The sequence below is a fragment of the Melanostigma gelatinosum genome, assembly GCF_949748355.1.
Source record: "Melanostigma gelatinosum genome assembly, chromosome: 1".
Taxonomy (NCBI): domain Eukaryota; kingdom Metazoa; phylum Chordata; class Actinopteri; order Perciformes; family Zoarcidae; genus Melanostigma; species Melanostigma gelatinosum.
In genome coordinates this window covers 13,601,127-13,619,080 of record NC_136634.1, presented here as the reverse complement: position 1 = coordinate 13,619,080, position 17,954 = coordinate 13,601,127, and the positions used below count along the sequence as shown (strand labels likewise).

The 17,954-nt window shown below is 40.5% G+C and overlaps 2 protein-coding genes across 5 annotated transcripts; both read left to right on the top strand.

Annotated features, from left to right (window-relative positions):
* The first annotated feature begins 8,507 nt into the window (after window positions 1-8,507).
* On the top strand, window positions 8,508-12,099 carry LOC306796544 (uncharacterized protein). Of its 3 annotated transcripts, none has more exons than XR_013773061.1 (8): window positions 8,508-8,788; window positions 8,983-9,123; window positions 9,550-9,607; window positions 9,729-9,919; window positions 10,029-10,124; window positions 10,465-10,553; window positions 10,722-10,764; window positions 11,804-12,099. XR_013773061.1 is itself a non-coding variant. In XM_079295538.1 (8 exons), exons 4-8 carry the CDS (start codon window positions 9,774-9,776, stop codon window positions 12,077-12,079), a joined length of 588 nt encoding a protein of 195 aa, XP_079151664.1. In that variant the 5' UTR covers window positions 8,508-8,788; window positions 8,983-9,123; window positions 9,550-9,607; window positions 9,729-9,773; the 3' UTR covers window positions 12,080-12,099. The 3 variants fall into 3 exon arrangements, 2 of the variants coding, with proteins under 2 accessions (XP_079151664.1, XP_079151665.1); XM_079295538.1 differs by having other exon boundaries at window positions 9,729-9,857; XM_079295539.1 differs by having other exon boundaries at window positions 8,508-9,123; window positions 9,729-9,857.
* Window positions 12,100-13,524: 1,425 nt separating this feature from the next.
* Window positions 13,525-17,936, top strand: LOC306780025 (transmembrane protein 53). Of its 2 annotated transcripts, none has more exons than XM_079272193.1 (4): window positions 13,525-13,731; window positions 14,376-14,700; window positions 15,720-15,966; window positions 16,099-17,936. In XM_079272193.1, the coding sequence occupies exons 2-4, from the start codon at window positions 14,443-14,445 to the stop codon at window positions 16,458-16,460; spliced, it is 867 nt and encodes a 288-aa protein (XP_079128319.1). In that variant the 5' UTR covers window positions 13,525-13,731; window positions 14,376-14,442; the 3' UTR covers window positions 16,461-17,936. The 2 variants fall into 2 exon arrangements, with proteins under 2 accessions (XP_079128319.1, XP_079128318.1); XM_079272192.1 differs by having other exon boundaries at window positions 13,525-13,810.
* Window positions 17,937-17,954: the final 18 nt, after the last annotated feature.

Below are 17,954 nucleotides of genomic sequence, written 5' to 3'. Positions count from 1 at the left end.
TTTGTAAACAAAGTCGTCACTCATTGGATAAATGCTCACAGTTTAAAGTTAAAGGACATCGTGATAAAATTAACTTTATCAAAGAACAGGGTATTTGTTTTGGTTGCCTGAAAGTAGGCCACACAAGCAAAGACTGCAGGAGTCGCTTGGATTGCAATGTGTGTCACCAAAAGCACCCAGGAGTCCTTCACATAGAGTGGCAAGACAAAAGAACAACCTTTCAACAAGCCCAACAGTCTGTGAGCCCTCCAAGTGTCTCAACCACCATGTCTCAAACCTGCGGCCATATCGGGGCTGGTTATGAAGATAATTCCATCTTTTCTATTGTCGCAGTCAAAGTCAAGAGCCAGAGAGGTAACAAAACGGTGCAGACATATGCCTTCTTGGATCCAGGGAGTTCCGGCACATTCTGTACAGAGGACTTGGCAAGAAAACTGAACTTGAAGGGTAAAAGGACTAGTATTCTGCTGAGAACAATGAATCAAAAGAAGATCGTAAATGCACATATTCTGTCAGGCCTTGAAGTGTCTGGTATGAGCACAAACGATTTCATTGAGTTACCTGATGTTTTAACTCAAAGGAGCATGCCTGTTTCTGCACTCAACGTCCCACGAGAGGAGGATCTTGATCAATGGTCTTACCTCAAGGATGTTAAGCTCCACGACATTGACGCAGGTGTTGAGCTACTAATTGGAACTGATGCTCCAAAAGTGATGGAGCCTTGGGAGCTGATAAACAGCCAGGATGAAGGGCCTTATGCGGTCAGAACCAGAGTTGGTTGGGTCATTAATGGTCCACTTCGCGGCGAGAGCAGTAGGAGTAAGAGTGGCTGCCCTGCTGTAACAGCCAACCGAATCTCTGTGGAACATCTGCAAGGAATGCTGGTTAAACAGTATAACCATGACTTTAACGAGAGATCATCAGAGGAGCAGATGGAAATGTCCAGAGAAGACATCAAGTTCATGAATGTTATGAGCAACACAACAGTATTAACTGGAGACCATTACTGTATTGACTTACCTTTCAGACAGGAAAATTCTGTCTTGCCTAACAATCGCTGTGTTGCAGAACAGCGCCTCCGAAGCCTGAAAAGAAAATTTGTCAAGAATGTTCCATTTAAGGAGGAATATACCGCATTCCTAAACAACATGATAACTCAAGGATATGCTGAGATGGTACCTGCTGATCAACTCGAACAAAGTGATGGAAAGGTGTGGTATATCCCTCATCATGGAGTCTATCATCCCAGAAAAGGCAAACTAAGAGTTGTTTTTGATTGTGGAGCAACTTTTAAAGGGACATCACTGAACTGCCAGCTCTTGCAGGGACCTGATCTCACTAACACTCTTATTGGAGTCCTCGTCCGATTTAGGCAAGAGCCCGTTGCAGTAATGGCCGACATCCAAGCCATGTTTCATCAAGTTCATGTCTCAGAAAAGCACATCAACTTTCTCCGCTTCCTCTGGTGGTCTGATGGTGACACTGCGCAGTCTCCACTGGAGTATCGGATGAAAGTACATCTGTTTGGAGCTGTATCCTCACCAAGTTGTGCAAATTATGCTTTGAGGAGAACTGCAGATGATAATGTCCAACATTTCCCTCCAGAAGTGACAAATACAGTCAAACATAATTTTTATGTGGATGACTGCCTGAAATCCATGGCGTCAGAGGAGGAGGCACTGCAAATAATCAAAGATTTGAATGCGCTCTGTCATAAAGGAGGATTCAATCTTTCAAGATGGATCAGCAACAGCCGCACAGTGCTGCTGTCAATCGCTGAGGACAAAAGACCAAAAGAAATGGTGGAACTGGATTTGGATACAGACCAACTTCCAATGGAGCAAGCACAAGGACTAGAGTGGTGCATTGAAACTGACAAGTTCAAGTTCAGGACATCACTACAACAACAGCCAAACACTAGAAGAGGCATTTTGTCAGTGGTCAGCTCACTTTATGACCCTTTGGGATTTCTAGCCCCATTCAGCATGCCAGCCAAGCTGTTACTGCAGGAGCTTTGTAGGAGAAACTTGGGTTGGGATGACACTATTTCCCACTCTTTCGCTGAACAATGGTCTAATTGGCTTGAGGACCTGCAAAGGATGTCTGAGTTCAAAGTGGGCCGCTGTATTAAGCCCAGAGACTTTGGAGAACCTGCTACAGCACAACTTCACCACTTTTCTGATGCCAGTCAAGTTGGCTATGGAACTGTGTCTTACGTGAGATTGGAAACTGATGATAAAGTACATGTTGCATTTCTCTTGGGAAAGGCCAGAGTTGCCCCACTAAAGCAGACCACAATTCCTCGACTGGAACTCACAGCCGCAGTTCTTGCAGTTCGTGTGGATAAAATGCTTCGGAAGGAGTTGCAACTCAAGCTGGAGAAGTCAGTCTTCTGGACGGACAGCACAACAGTCCTTAAGTATATCTCTAGTGAAACCAGACGATTCCACACTTTTGTGGCAAACAGAACCTCTTTCATCAGAGAAGCAGCAGATGTAGATCAGTGGAGATATGTGGGTTCCAAGGATAATCCAGCAGATGAAGCATCAAGAGGAATGAGAGCTGAGGATTTCCTGAAAGGCAGGAGATGGATAAGTGGACCTGAGTTTCTCTATCAGTCAAAGAAGGAGTGGCCTAAACTTGATGGGAATCTTGATGTGATTTCTGCAGATGACCCAGAGGTCAAAAGGGACTTAATGGTAAATGCTATCATCAAGGATTTGGAAAATGCCACCAACCACCTGATCTACTATTTTTCATCTTGGACTAGACTAAAAACATCTGTGGCTTGGTTTCTGAAGGTCAAGGAACGTCTCTTGTTATTGGGACAGAAGAGAAAGGAGTTTTGTGCTTCTGCAGGCCTCAGAAAGGACGATCTGAAGAATCGGGAGCATGAAGTGGAAAGAAAAGTTCAAAGCTTTAAAGCCACACTCAAAGGACAAAGAATAACACCTGAAGATCTTGCTAAGGCAGAGCAGTCAATCATTCAATATGTACAACGACACAAGTTCAAAGCTGAAATTGCCTCACTGAAAGGATGCTTTAAAAACATCCACAAAGAAAGTCCGCTGTACAAACTAGACCCAGTAATGGATGATGAAATTATCAGAGTTGGTGGTCGGCTGAGTAAAGCAGCACTGCCAGCAGAATCCAAACATCCAGTTATTTTGTCCAAAGACCTGCATGTATCCACGCTGATTTTGCGCCATATCCATCATCAGCTGGGACATGCTGGAAGAAATCACATGCTGTCAAGGTCACGGCAAAAGTACTGGATCATCAACGCAAACTCCGCTGCCAGGAAAGTCATATCTGACTGTGTTGTTTGTAGACGCAACAGAGGAAAGCTTGGTGAACAGAAGATGGCAGACTTGCCGGAGGAGAGAGTGTTGCCTGATAAAGCTCCGTTTACAAATGTTGGAGTTGACTATTTTGGGCCCATCAATGTTAAAAGAGGAAGAAGTCTTCTGAAGAGATATGGAGTGCTTTTCACCTGTCTAACCAGTCGTGCTGTGCATTTGGAAGTGGCATATACACTAGACACAGACTCCTGTATAAATGCAGTACGAAGGTTCATCTGTAGACGAGGTGCAGTCTCCACTATCAGGTCGGATAATGGCACAAACTTTGTTGGAGCCAACCGGGAGCTGAAGGAAAGTCTGGCTGTTCTGAATCATGACAAAATTCAAAGGGCTTTGGTCCAGGATGGCATAAAATGGAACTTTAACACCCCAGCAGCTTCCCATCAAGGCGGCATCTGGGAGCGCCTGATTCGTTCAGTGAAAGGTGTTCTCACCTCAGTTCTGCAACAGCAAATTCTGGACGATGAAGGGCTCCAGACTATTTTCTGTGAGGTTGAAGCAATTCTAAATGACAGACCTATCACAAAAGTCTCAGATGACCCAGATGACCTTGAAGCTCTCACACCAAACCACATTCTAATGTTAAAGGGCAAACCAATCATGCCACCAGGACTATTCATTCAAAGTGATCTATACATCAAGAAAAGGTGGAAGCAAGTACAGTACATGGCTGAACTCTTCTGGAAGAGATGGATCTCTGAGTACCTGCCTATAATGCAAGAGAGACAAAAGTGGACAAGGCCAAGAAGAAGCCTCACTGCTGGAGACATTGTCCTTGTTGCGGACTCTACAGCTCCAAGAGGATCTTGGATGATGGGAAAAGTTTTGGAGGCAAGACCAGATACAAAGGGGCTGGTGCGGTCTGTGCGACTTCAAACCAGGACCAGCATTCTGGAGAGGCCGGTGACGAAGCTCTGTCTGCTTTTGGAAGCAGCAGACTAAAACATCATGGACTGATGTTTTCTCGACCTCTATTTTCTCTCTCTCTCTACTCTTTCTTTTTGTTGTAGGAGTCAAGAAGAAGATTAACTTTAGGTCATGTTTATTATAGGAATAGCTCGTTTGAGAATAATAATTGTGATATTATGCACAATTAGGGGCCGGAATGTTGGCGCTATTTATTTGATATTGTATTTTGTTATTTCATTTATAAGTAGTATTGTTTAATTATTGTAGATGTTTCATATGTTAAGATTATTTTTCTCTTTAATAGTAATTTGTTTGTTTCTATTATTTTTTGGGTAATTACTGTGGGCACCTGTTGCTATTTAAACAAGTAGAAAGGTAGGACCAGCATGCACCGGGGTGGGCGTATAGTTTTTACCAGCTACACAGGACAGGAGAGACAGCACGACAGGAGTTAGTTAATTAGTTTGTTTTCTTGTTTTATTTGCTTTATTTAATAAATACACCAAAATTGAATCCTGCTTGGACATTTGACTCTCTTCTGGCTGCGTAAAGATACCGACCACGGTGCATCAGTGGCGTTTGATTATTATTTGTTTAAGTTTGATTTAGCCGACAAATGGCCACTACAGTCGAAGTATTAGTAATTAGAAGAAGTAGTAGAAGACGTAGTATCAGTAGTCATAGTAATAGCTGTAGTATTGGTCGTAGTATTTAATATCACAGTAGTAGTAGTAGTAATAGTAATAGTAATGGCAGTAGAAGATGTAGCAGTAGTAGTAGTACTAGTAGCAGTCGTACTAATAGCTGTACTAGTATTACTACTTTTAGAAGCATGATTAGCAGTAGTAGTAAGAGCAGTTGTCGTATAAGTAATAGTAGTAGTGGTAGTAATAGCAGTAGTGGTAGTAATACTATTGATGGTAGCAGTAATAGCAGTAGCAGTAGTAGTAATAGCAACAGCAAAAGTTATAGTAGAAGTATTAGTAGCAGTAGTAGTAATACTATATTAGCAGCAGCAGTAGTAGTTGTCGCAGTATTAGTAAGAGCATTCATTTTTTTAACAAAAAAGCCTAATTTTGAGCTTGTTTAAATACAGTTAATCCATGGGACCTCATTTAAATCAAGATTGAAGACCTTTCTGTTTGCTGCTGCCTTTAATTGAACCACATTCAATTCATATATTCATAAATTTCCTGCATTTCACTACTGCATTTTATTTCTTACACTGTTTCTTTAATTGTTTTTGAAATCTCCTTTTCTTTTGCCTTGTGTTTTGATGCTTTTAATGGTTTTATGTGAATCACTTTGAATGACCTTGTTGTTGAAATGTGCTATACAAATAAACTTGCCTTGCCTTACTAATAATACTTCTACTTCAACTACAACTTCTACTACTATTACTACAAATATCACCACTTCTGAAATTTGTTTAAGCTACAGAAATTGTTCAAATATCAAAATGGTCAGCTCTTTCAGGAGAGGGGTGCTTTGACTTTTCATATTTGTAATCTTTAAACTTTTTGAATTAAGCTTTTTGCAATTTTCTTTTGAATGGGATCTCTATGGAGAAAATCTTCAAATCCTGTTATACTTCTTCAACTTTCAAAGCCTTCTTCTCCCTCATACTTCAGCTACAGACACCATAGTTAGACATTTCAACTGGAAGGTTTTTCAGCAGTGCAGTTTAAATGCTTTCGGGCTTCAACATTTTTCAGACTGATAGTCTCCCATTTCTTAATTTTCAGGAATTTTTTCACAATTAATTTCAGCTTTCAGCATTCCAACGCATTTTCAGCAGGAAATGCATTTTCTAGTTTCACTCCTCCTACCTTTGTAATTGTCAGCACCGCCCCTGATTGAGTCCTCCTGAGTCTACTCACCTCTCAGTGTTTTTAATACACCCTGTGTTCCTGTGTCTCTGGTGGTTCGGCTGCGATGCTTCCTGTTAGTATTGCTTATGCACATGTCCGGTTACCTGGTCCTGATTTGTGTCGTTTTGCCCGTTCTGGTTTGCCTGTTTGGACTCCCCTGCTGTGTAAGTTTTGTTTTGGATATTTTCTTGAATACAATCTCCGTGTATCATCCTTCTGCTCCCCGTGTCCATCTGCATTTGGGCCCTTCTCCCGTGGAACCGTGACCACTTGAGCTGGTTTATAGCGGATTAATACAATAAGACTAACAAACAACTATGACACTGAAACTCACTGACCGCTCTATACTACACAATACCATTCATACTGTGATATGACACATTTTTCATTCAATTAAAAATGTAAACTATAAGTAATATACTCTACTTAAATATAAGATATTGGGCTTTTTAGGACTATTTTATGGACATTTTAGGATTAGGAATACTGAAGTCTTGAGTGACCAGGACAAACAAATATCAAGAGTGGCCCTATAATATAGCTTTATTTATCCTTTTGTCCCCGTAGGTTCTCGGTGATTTTCCATTAGACAGGACAACTTGTTGTTGTGGTCGCTCTTTAACTCTCCTTTTATTTGATTCGTCGGAGAGTATTGTGGATGGATACGTAAACCTAAAGGACAACAAGTGCCCACGTCAGAGAGTAGGGATCGGTCTACACTGGTTCAACTGGACCGCCCTCTTTGAGGTTGTTTTGCCGACCACGTTATGCCCGAAGGAGGAGAAAGGGCAAGCTCAAATCGTGGCAGCGGCAGCTAGTACAGGCACTTCCGGTTGCAAGCTCAGCTGCCACGACTTTCCGTGGCAGCTGGGCCTGCAACAGGAAGTTGTCCGTGGCAGCTGGGCCTGCAACAGGAAGTGATTGCCACTGTTTGCGACTGGTACCACTAGCATCTTGTGGCAGCTGCCAGTGTTTCGGAGCGGATTCCGCCGTAGTTTAGCCTTTATTTGTCGTTATTTGACATTATGTGACAATACATTAAGGTCATTGAAGGCATGATGAAGGCATGACTGTTGGTAGTTGTAATTAGTTTATTAAAAAAAGGCCGAATTATCATGGTATGGCCACTCGTTTTTGTCAACAAGCTAATTGCGGGCTAACTTCCCTTGAAACCTGTTACCCATGGCAACGATAAACACTTTCACGCTGCAGACTAAAGGAATGCAAATTATAAATATGGATGGATATGCAATGTACTGTTTAGAGTGATAGCAATCCATATAACATGTTGACTTGGATATATATACGCAGTATATAGATATATATACAGTATGCAACAAGTTGTTGCGACAGTTAACACCGTTGTGTGGTACCTGCCACTACTTTTCGCGACAGTTTTCACTGTTTGCGACTGGTACCACTAGCATCTTGTGGCAGCTGCCACTGTTTCGGAACGGATTCCGCCGTAGTTTAGCCTTTATTTGTCGTTATTTGACATTATGTGACAATACATTAAGGTCATTGAAGGCATGATGAAGGCATGACTGTTGGTAGTTGTAATTAGTTTATTAAAAAAAGGCCGAATTATCATGGTATGGCCACTCGTTTTTGTCAACAAGCTAATTGCGGGCTAACTTCCCTTGAAACCTGTTACCCATGGCAACGATAAACACTTTCACGCTGCAGACTAAAGGAATGCAAATTATAAATATGGATGGATATGCAATGTACTGTTTAGAGTGATAGCAATCCATATAACATGTTGACTTGGATATATATACGCAGTATATATATATATATACAGTATGCAACAAGTTGTTGCGACAGTTAACACCGTTGTGTGGTACCTGCCACTACTTTTCGCGACAGTTTTCACTGTTTGCGACTGGTACCACTAGCATCTTGTGGCAGCTGCCACTGTTTCGGAACGGATTCCGCCGTAGTTTAGCCTTTATTTGTCGTTATTTGACATTATGTGACAATACATTAAGGTCATTGAAGGCATGATGAAGGCATGACTGTTGGTAGTTGTAATTAGTTTATTAAAAAAAGGCCGAATTATCATGGTATGGCCACTCGTTTTTGTCAACAAGCTAATTGCGGGCTAACTTCCCTTGAAACCTGTTACCCATGGCAACGATAAACACTTTCACGCTGCAGACTAAAGGAATGCAAATTATAAATATGGATGGATATGCAATGTACTGTTTAGAGTGATAGCAATCCATATAACATGTTGACTTGGATATATATACGCAGTATATATATATATACAGTATGCAACAAGTTGTTGCGACAGTTAACACCGTTGTGTGGTACCTGCCACTACTTTTCGCGACAGTTTTCACTGTTTGCGACTGGTACCACTAGCATCTTGTGGCAGCTGCCACTGTTTCGGAACGGATTCCGCCGTAGTTTAGCCTTTATTTGTCGTTATTTGACATTATGTGACAATACATTAAGGTCATTGAAGGCATGATGAAGGCATGACTGTTGGTAGTTGTAATTAGTTTATTAAAAAAAGGCCGAATTATCATGGTATGGCCACTCGTTTTTGTCAACAAGCTAATTGCGGGCTAACTTCAATTGGTACTTGTTGCCCAAAAAAAAGTCATGTTTGTTCCAGCGAGCAACTGGGACAACCAGGTATGTGCAACATGAGTGGCAACTCAACTCTATTTTATTTATATAGCACTTCACACACAACACAGTGAAAAGTTCAGTTTTATGTAAGTAACTTATGATTCGAGGGAAAATACATTTTGGAATATTTGCAATTGACGAACCTGATGAAATGATTGTGGAATATTGGAAGTTGTCCCACCTCTGTTTTTTCATAGGGTTTTCCATGACCACATAAAGAACTACCAATGGGTTCAATGCTCAACTTGCAAAAATTGGCTGCATTTTGAGTGTGCTGGTGTGGAAGGTGACTGGACATCAAAGGATTTCTTTTGTGGATGCAACATTGTCCAAGATGTGTAAGAATCATCTCATTCATTCGTTGATTGATATAAAAGTGACAATTGTTTTAGTTGTGTTTGATATAAATTAGGGAAGAATTTCCCTTAGTATCTCCAATAATTTTCAGTTTTATGTTCTATATTAAAGTGTCATATATTTAACATAATTCATGGATCACTGGAGTTAACACATAATAACATTGTAAAATTAACAAATAAATAAATAGACAACGTAAAAAAGACTGTTAATGACAAATAAATATACGATTACCCAAACAACATTCATAGCCTTTAGCGATTTACAGTATATACTGGCAACAAGCTAGTTATATATACAGTATAACCAATGTAAAATTTGATACATGGTAATTAAAGGTGTATGTTGTAAAACTACAACATGTAAAGATTTTCGTCAAATTCAGGCAATGCTTCTGTCTTAAACAGAGACAACATCTTGGAGTCTGTTAAAGCAGAAGAAATTCTTCAGGATGAAGAAATAAAGGTAATAACATACATTGTACATTTTCTCCAGTGAGCTGTACAAAGGTTTTTCACATAAAAATGGTATTCACTAATTATACATAACACTGAATCTACAACTACATATACATCTTATATTTCAGGACTTGGAAAGAAATCTGCAGAGTGGGCATTTTCTCTCCAACAGAATGTATCTGTGGAAACACAGAGGATTGGATGCAGCCCTGCGAAAATATCACAGTGAACATTTCACTTTATTCAGTGACATGAAGGTAGAGTGTGCTGTTTTTGTCTTATTTGTACACACAGCATTTTAGGCAGAGGAGGGGAAAAGGTAGGACTAGATTGATAGAGAAATGTTACCGTGACATTTTCTTGTTCTCCTCTTTCAGGATGGTATACAAAAAGTGTTTTATTTGTTTCTTATTTACTTGTTTTCCCAGACAGAACAGATTATCCAACGTCTGGAAAGACTACTGTCAGTGCCTGGAACTGTAGCTGAGAAGCAGCTATTCATCACAGAGGTCATTTTGCCAGAGGTGAGCTATTGAGGATGTGTACCAAATTAACAATTACCGGTAGTTTAAGAATTACGTTTACAGCAGAAGATTAGTGAGTTATTAATGGCATAGGCCTCCGAGAGATACAAGTGTCAATAGACATTTGAGAACACCATTTGGAGAATATAAACCAAAACTACAACTGGAAGAATAACTTAGTATCAATGTGCTAACTTAACTGGGTAACCTGGTACAGGTAAGTATCAATTTAAATGAAATATAAATGTATGTATGTAATGACTGACAATTAACATTTGGTAAAAACTGTCAAATTGATTTAACATACTTTATAATTATTATTATCGATACATTTTTGTAGGTTGTGATTCAGTGGTTGCAAAAGACCAGCAACATGTGCAGATACCAGGCAGAGTCTGTGCTGCTGGAGAACACATATAAAGAGAAAAGGTAGACCACATGACTTGTGTTTGAATTGTGGGTGAGCATGCATATGTGTAACATCACGAAATCCATTATGCTAATCCTGGCTAAGAGTGGTTTTGCATGTGAAGTTGACATAACTGTAATGACTGAATGTGGCAGTGGTTCATTTACAGATAATATATTTTTTTTCAGTGCTCCAGAGTTGTCAACAAGTGACAGAGAAAGCACAGAAGAGGTAAGAAATGTTAAAATCTTTGCAGTCAGAGACACAGATGCTGGTGCGTAGTTTGATTTACAGTGGCTTTATTTCTGCATTAAACAACAAAGCAGAGTATATTTGATTTACCGTAATCCACAAGACAAATTCTATTTTTTGCTGAAATAACTTTTAACGGATTCATGTGCTCAAGGGCGACACCTGATGGCGGAAACCATGCAGCACATTCACAAACATCAGAACTTCATATTATGTATTGCATGCATGTACAGGAATAACAATTAAGCTGAATATAAACCGATTAGATGAATGAAGTAGAATCCAAAAATAAGAAATAATAGATTTTGGGCTGCCTGATAAACAATAAAAAAAATGGATTAGCATGAAATACTAAAACTGTAAATATAAATGAATGTCATTTAGCCTTTCACATAAGATCCATCATGAAGGTATTGTCTGTTGCATGATCATAAGACAATATATTACATTACAGTCATTACAGCAATTTTGGGGTTAAGTGTCTTGCTCAAGGACACATTGACATGCGACTAGCAGAACCAGAGCCAGGGATTGAACCGCCGACCCTCTGATTGAAAGATGGCCCTGCTATCCCCTTAGCCACAGTCGCCCTATATAGAATCACTTCACTACTTAAATTAAGCAGCTTTTGTGAACTCACAGGATATCTAATAAGATTGGTGCTTAATTATGTGCATGGATTAAGCTCTGGCTAGAATTGGTTTGCAACTATTTATTGTCAGCATTAATTTACATAAATAAATACAGGTAAATCTTATTATATACTGCCATTCAATTTGAAAGGCTCTCGATGGAACCCATCCAGCATTACTGTTTGTTCTTTGTTGCTTATTTCTCTAAATAGAGATTTGACTTTTAGATGTTGAATGACACATATGTTGACAAAGACAACATTTGTTGTTACAAAACATCTATTTGTTAATTAGGTACTGTAAATGCTGTACAAGTTTGAAGTATTAGTTGGTTACAACACCAATATACAATAAATACTTTGAGTACACTTTATTCTTTACTGCAGGTAAATGTTCTTCTGAGAGACAGCCTGGCTGCAGCTGACTGGTGTCTCAAGACACAATTTGATGGAGGGTTTAAAGTTCCCGCTGTCCTTTCCATGGATGAAAAGGAACAACAGGAAGCCCTCCAGGAGCTGCACAACTGTGATGACCCGAGTGAAGAGTCTCCAGCAGAGCTTTTCACTTTTGTTTTTGACAAACAGAAGGACTATAACAAATTCTGCACAGACCTTATTGATGAAAACAATTTGAAAGTGTTTTCGAGGTTTGAGGAGAAATAGTTAGTCTACATGTGCTTTACAAGTATTGTAACTCACTAATCTGTCACTGTCAATGTATGTTTGTTTAAATGTCTGTATTTTGTTGTGTTATTATTGACAATACGTCAAATTGTTATTGTTTGTTCAATACATTTTTTTTTAAATAAACCATCGACCAAACAGCCGTGTCACCTTTCCCAAAACTTGTGACAACCCACACGTTATATGGATTGCGGTCAACGGAAAGGAAGTGGCAGTAGCGGGTCATTTGTAGGTCATCTAAACTGGATATAGATGTTTGGGGTCTATATCTGTGATTGGTCATCTGTGGTTTACAATAGCTGGAATGATGTAGATCAAGCTTCATGTGATCAGGTTCTTCTTACTGCCTCCCCCAAACTACTGTCCTGTTGAGACAGACAGGACAAACAGAGAAAAAAAGTTGTACACAAATTGTATTAATATATCCATACATAAAAATATATTGATATAGATACATACATACACATACTGTATATATATATCCAAGTCAATAGGTTATATGGATTGCTATCACTCTAAACAGTACAATGCATATCCATCCATATTTATAATTTGCATTCCTTTAGTCTGCAGCGTGAAAGTGTTTATCGTTGCCATGGGTAACAGGTTTCAAGGGAAGTTAGCCCGCAATTAGCTTGTTGACAAAAACGAGTGGCCATACCATGATAATTCGGCCTTTTTTTAATAAACTAATTACAACTACCAACAGTCATGCCTTCATCATGCCTTCAATGACCTTAATGTATTGTCACATAATGTCAAATAACGACAAATAAAGGCTAAACTACGGCGGAATCCGTTCCGAAACAGTGGCAGCTGCCACAAGATGCTAGTGGTACCAGTCGCAAACAGTGAAAACTGTCGCGAAAAGTAGTGGCAGGTACCACACAACGGTGTTAACTGTCGCAACAACTTGTTGCATACTGTATATATATCTATATACTGCGTATATATATCCAAGTCAACATGTTATATGGATTGCTATCACTCTAAACAGTACATTGCATATCCATCCATATTTATAATTTGCATTCCTTTAGTCTGCAGCGTGAAAGTGTTTATCGTTGCCATGGGTAACAGGTTTCAAGGGAAGTTAGCCCGCAATTAGCTTGTTGACAAAAACGAGTGGCCATACCATGATAATTCGGTCTTTTTTTAATAAACTAATTACAACTACCAACAGTCATGCCTTCAATGACCTTAATGTATTGTCATATAATGTCAAATAACGAAAAAATAAAGGCTAAACTACGGCGGAATCCGCTCCGAAATGCTGGCAGCTGCCACAAGATGCTAGTGGCAGCTGTCACATACAGTGGCAATCACTTCCTGTTGCAGGCCCAGCTGCCACGGACAACTTCCTGTTGCAGGCCCAGCTGCCACGGAAAGTCGTGGCAACTGAGCTTGCAACAGGAAGTGCCTGTACTAGCTGCCGCTGCCACGATTTGAGCCAGCTCCTACTGGGAAGGAGGGCAGCAGTCTGCTTAAACTGCGACCGACAGCCGACTGAAGACAACAACACGCATCAGACGAAGAAGTCGGAGAGGCGGGGAAGCTGGGCAACGTGCCCGGCCGGATCAAAACACTGATCACGGGGGTGTAGTGCAGCGCGAGCTGTCCTCAAACTGCGGGTAATGAGATGCGGTGGAAGAGCCCAAAACATTAGATAACGTTAGCGCATCAGCGTCTCTGGCACACAAATAGACCCAGGTTAGTAAGTTAGCCAGCAGACGGGATAAAGTCACAAACTGATATCAGGTTGACGTAAACTTAAGTCAACCAGCTAACTTGGCTAAGGCGTGTTTAGGTCTTATAAATGTAAGTGATGTTAGTACAAATATTTTCGTGAAAGGTTAACTTATTGTAACTAAACGTACGGTAGAATCTGTAAGATAACTTTCATTTGAGAAGACACAATTTAAGCTAAATTAAGAAGTTAAGCTGTCGTTAATCTCAGTGGTTTTGCTAACTCTGACGTTCATTAACGATTTCAGAGCTTCTGTTGTTCATGTGTTAATATGTCTTGTGATCAGTTTATAATAGAGGTCGTGCTATTATTGTAGCAACCCTCGATAAGGAAAGCTACTGTACGTTATCTTGCTTGTTGGACTTTATTAGTGGACATAACTGTGGTCCGTAGCCAAAAACAACAGAAAAGACTAGGCTGATGGACAGGTTTAACCACGTGTCATTAGACCTTCACTGACTTCCTGAACTCAGTAAATGCAAAAAAAAAACGTTTCCCTTTTTGTTTCCTCTTTTTTTTCTTTCTCAGAGACATACATTTTGAGTTTGTTGTGAAATGAAAACAAAGAGTTGCTGACTGACGAAGATTTCATCTGATGGGGAGCCTGGCAGCAGCTGCTATGTTGGGCAGGACAGTCCTGAGCAGAGGCATCACTGCCCATCGCCTCAGTAAGAATGTAACCTTCTACGTGAATGAATTGGCACCTGCAGTCTCAGGGTGTCAGACCAAAGCCCCTGAAGATAAACCCTTCATGCTCATGCTGCCCTGGTTGGGTTCACATCCTAAAGCTGTGGCTAAATACTGTGAAATCTACTTCCGCACCGGCTATGATGTGCTTGTAGTGGCGAGTGAGGTAAGGACAAAGCATATTGTAAATCAGTGACCAAGAGATTTACCAAATTATGCAATAAAGCTGATGCTACACTTGCTTTTATCGCAACCAAAAATAACTCCTTGTTCCAGCTGAAATTAATCAAACTTTATAGTAAACCTCTTCAACTTAAGGCTCTATTCATAGTCGCATGCATGTGAACCGCTCCTGCTCGCTTGCAGCTTTTCTTCAACAAACCCTGAGTTTTTCTTCGTGTCCTGCCGAGCCTGAAGGAGCTGTTAGACACGCCCTTTTAATTCTTTATTCATGCAGTCGATGTTCGTTTGCAGAAGTTTATGTCTGGAGAAGAACGTCAAAGTCTTGGTTGAACATCAGGTCGTTACGCAGCAACTATGTTTTTACATTACCACTTTTATGATCAGTCATCCATGTAAGGACAGAGACGCGGATGTCTAACCTCTGCTCTAGCGTTGCTCGGGGCGGGTTTACTCTCCGGCGTACGTGGAGTGGTCCCATCCAGTTGCTGCCGGTTATTTTGGTTTTGGTTTCGCTGACAACACCCACACTTCATCCCACACGCATCTACGTTGACACTACTGATGTTATTGACTTTAACTATTTCTTAATTTAGTTAAATAAACATTTTACGTTACCATCATTTGTTGTGTCTGCCGTATTTGTCATGGCCTAGGAGCCGGGTTATGACAAATTGGGGGCTCGTCCGGCTTTTTTCCCCGTTTATGCTATGATTTAGGTAAGACTTGGGAAGGGGTACTTTTGCGTTGGTGGGCATTTTTGTACCTAGCGTGCGTTTTCGGATTTGTTTTTTTGCAGCGTTTGGGTCAACTAAACGGTAAAAATATTTCTGAAGATTGGTTTTCGTCAACGTTTCTGTGTGCAGATTGATTGTTTGCTTGCTCCTTTTTTTACTTGTGCCGCCGGTAAACGTAGCTGCTCATGTGAGTATTGATTCAATGCAAAGGACAACGGGTTTGGGAGATATCTAAACCCCAACTGTTTTGTTTTTTTTTAAACTCAAGGTTAAAGAGTTCCTGTGGCCTCGCTGGGGCTTCGATCATGGAAAGCGGTTGCTGGAGTTGCTCCACAGTGAACCCTTTGTGTCCCGCCCACTGCTTGTCCATGCCTTCTCTATTGGTGGCTACACATTTGCTCAGGTGGTGGTACACATGTCCCAGGACACACAGAAATACCAGGCGCTCACACAGAGGATCAAAGGCCAGGTCTATGATAGCCTTGTGGTGGGCTCGGTGGAGACAATGGCCACAGGTCAGTTCAGTAATGACTTTATTTAAGACATTCAATTTCATTTCGTTAGTATCCATTCATTTTATTTGTACATTGAGTAGGAGTGAAGGCTTTTTAGTGGAAATGAATACTGTGTTTCTCCTCTCTGCCCAGGTCTGGCCAAGACTGTATTTCCACGATGGGAGACGGTGGTAAAAAAAGTAAGCCTGTTATACTTTGACCTGTTCAGATGCCAGACGGTCGACTACTTTAACAGGAGCTTTGATGCTTTTTGGAGCACTCCCATCACTGCTCCTGCACTGTTCTTCTTTTGCGAGAACGATGCATTGAGCGAAGCACGAGCCATGGAGGAGTTGATCGATCACTGGCGGAAGCGTGGGATAGACGTCACGGCAAAGAAGTGGGAGGACTCGACGCATGCAGGTCACCTGAAGAGGCACCAGCAAGAGTATCTGACCACCCTAGACACGTTCCTCCACTCACTCCGCGTCACCCCGCTGAAGGCCAAGATGTGAGATGATTTCAGTACAACACTAAACACATTAGCTTGACTTCGCTTGTTTCCTTTGTTTAATCTAAAATATTTACGATGTGTTGCGATGATCAATTTTATGTTTCATATTTTCTTACCGGTGAAGTCATGAGATATTATTTCAACCAACTAAGCCGAACACACATCGGTTTAAAAATATTTTGAGTGTATTGTTATGTGTATAATTACATATATGTTTGAGTTGTATGACTGACAGCAGCAGCAGCAGCAGCAGGAAGGAATGAAGGAGCTCCGGTTTCTCTACTTCACACACCACGAGGGAAGCAGCCTCTAAGAAAAGAAGCTCTTTAAATAGCCTGCATGCACAAGAACAATAGATTTCATGGGGTCATGTTTTCAATGTTCTTTTTTTGTAGTCCTTCGTTGTAGTTTCGCCATGGCAGACCTACATCACTGGCATCCGCCGGCGCATCATAATTACGTAGCTTAGTGAAAGTGGAGTCTCGAAGCACCACAGTGGTCTTTGCCTAACTCATGAATTCTCCTTCACATCTTTCCTTGACGTCAAGGAAAAGTGGTTAGGAATAGACCGTATGAGGTAACGTTTTGACTTTTTGACCGCAGCCAGAGACTTCTGTCAGAAAACTTCCGTCAGAACATTCATCCATTGACATTGAATAAACCACTTGTGCTGTCAAATTCACTTTGCTTTACTGTAGCTCTAAATCACCCTGCTTGTTCTATTGAAGTGAGAACACAGATTCTCAAACTGCAAAAAAAATCCAGTTTTAAGGCACTGCATAAACAATAGCATAAACAATTGCCAAGGTTTAAGGTGCTGGATCTCAATATCAACTATCAGCTCCATGATGTGAATTGTACGGTATAGCATACAATGAAGGATTGTGCATTTGCTGTTTCTGTGGGTGTGTCTTTGCAAGGACACTCTTGACATATCCTTGTTTGCCCTTTATTTCAAGGACACTGTGTTGTTTGTGTTGATGAATTGTTGCAACATATGTACTTTAAACTTTACTGATTGAGTGTGCGCTCGTCTCCCGAAGTAACCATACCAAATTGATGTATGGAACCTTCTCTTCAATAGTTGTTTCCAGACAACACTCGACACTCTACTTTCCCGAAGCCAAAATATAATGTTGTCACGACACAACCTCATAAATACATGAATGTTGTACCACTGCTTAGAAGAATGTATTTTTTTTCCACACCAAAAACCATGTTGGTGAGTGTTGACAGTACTGAACAAAACACCACATGGCCTTTTGACAGAGTAAGCCTCAGTTGTAAACCTGTATAAGTGACGGTGCTTTCCCAAACTACCACAGCACTAAGTGACCAGATAGAATTATTCTAACCTTTTACAAATTAATAACATGTCTGAACTGTTATTGATCATGTGCCTATAATATTCGAAGAATGTGTCTTGTAACTTGAACATTTTAACATTTCTTATTTGTGCAGTAAAAATTCTTTGTCAACTTTTTCTATGTTTCAT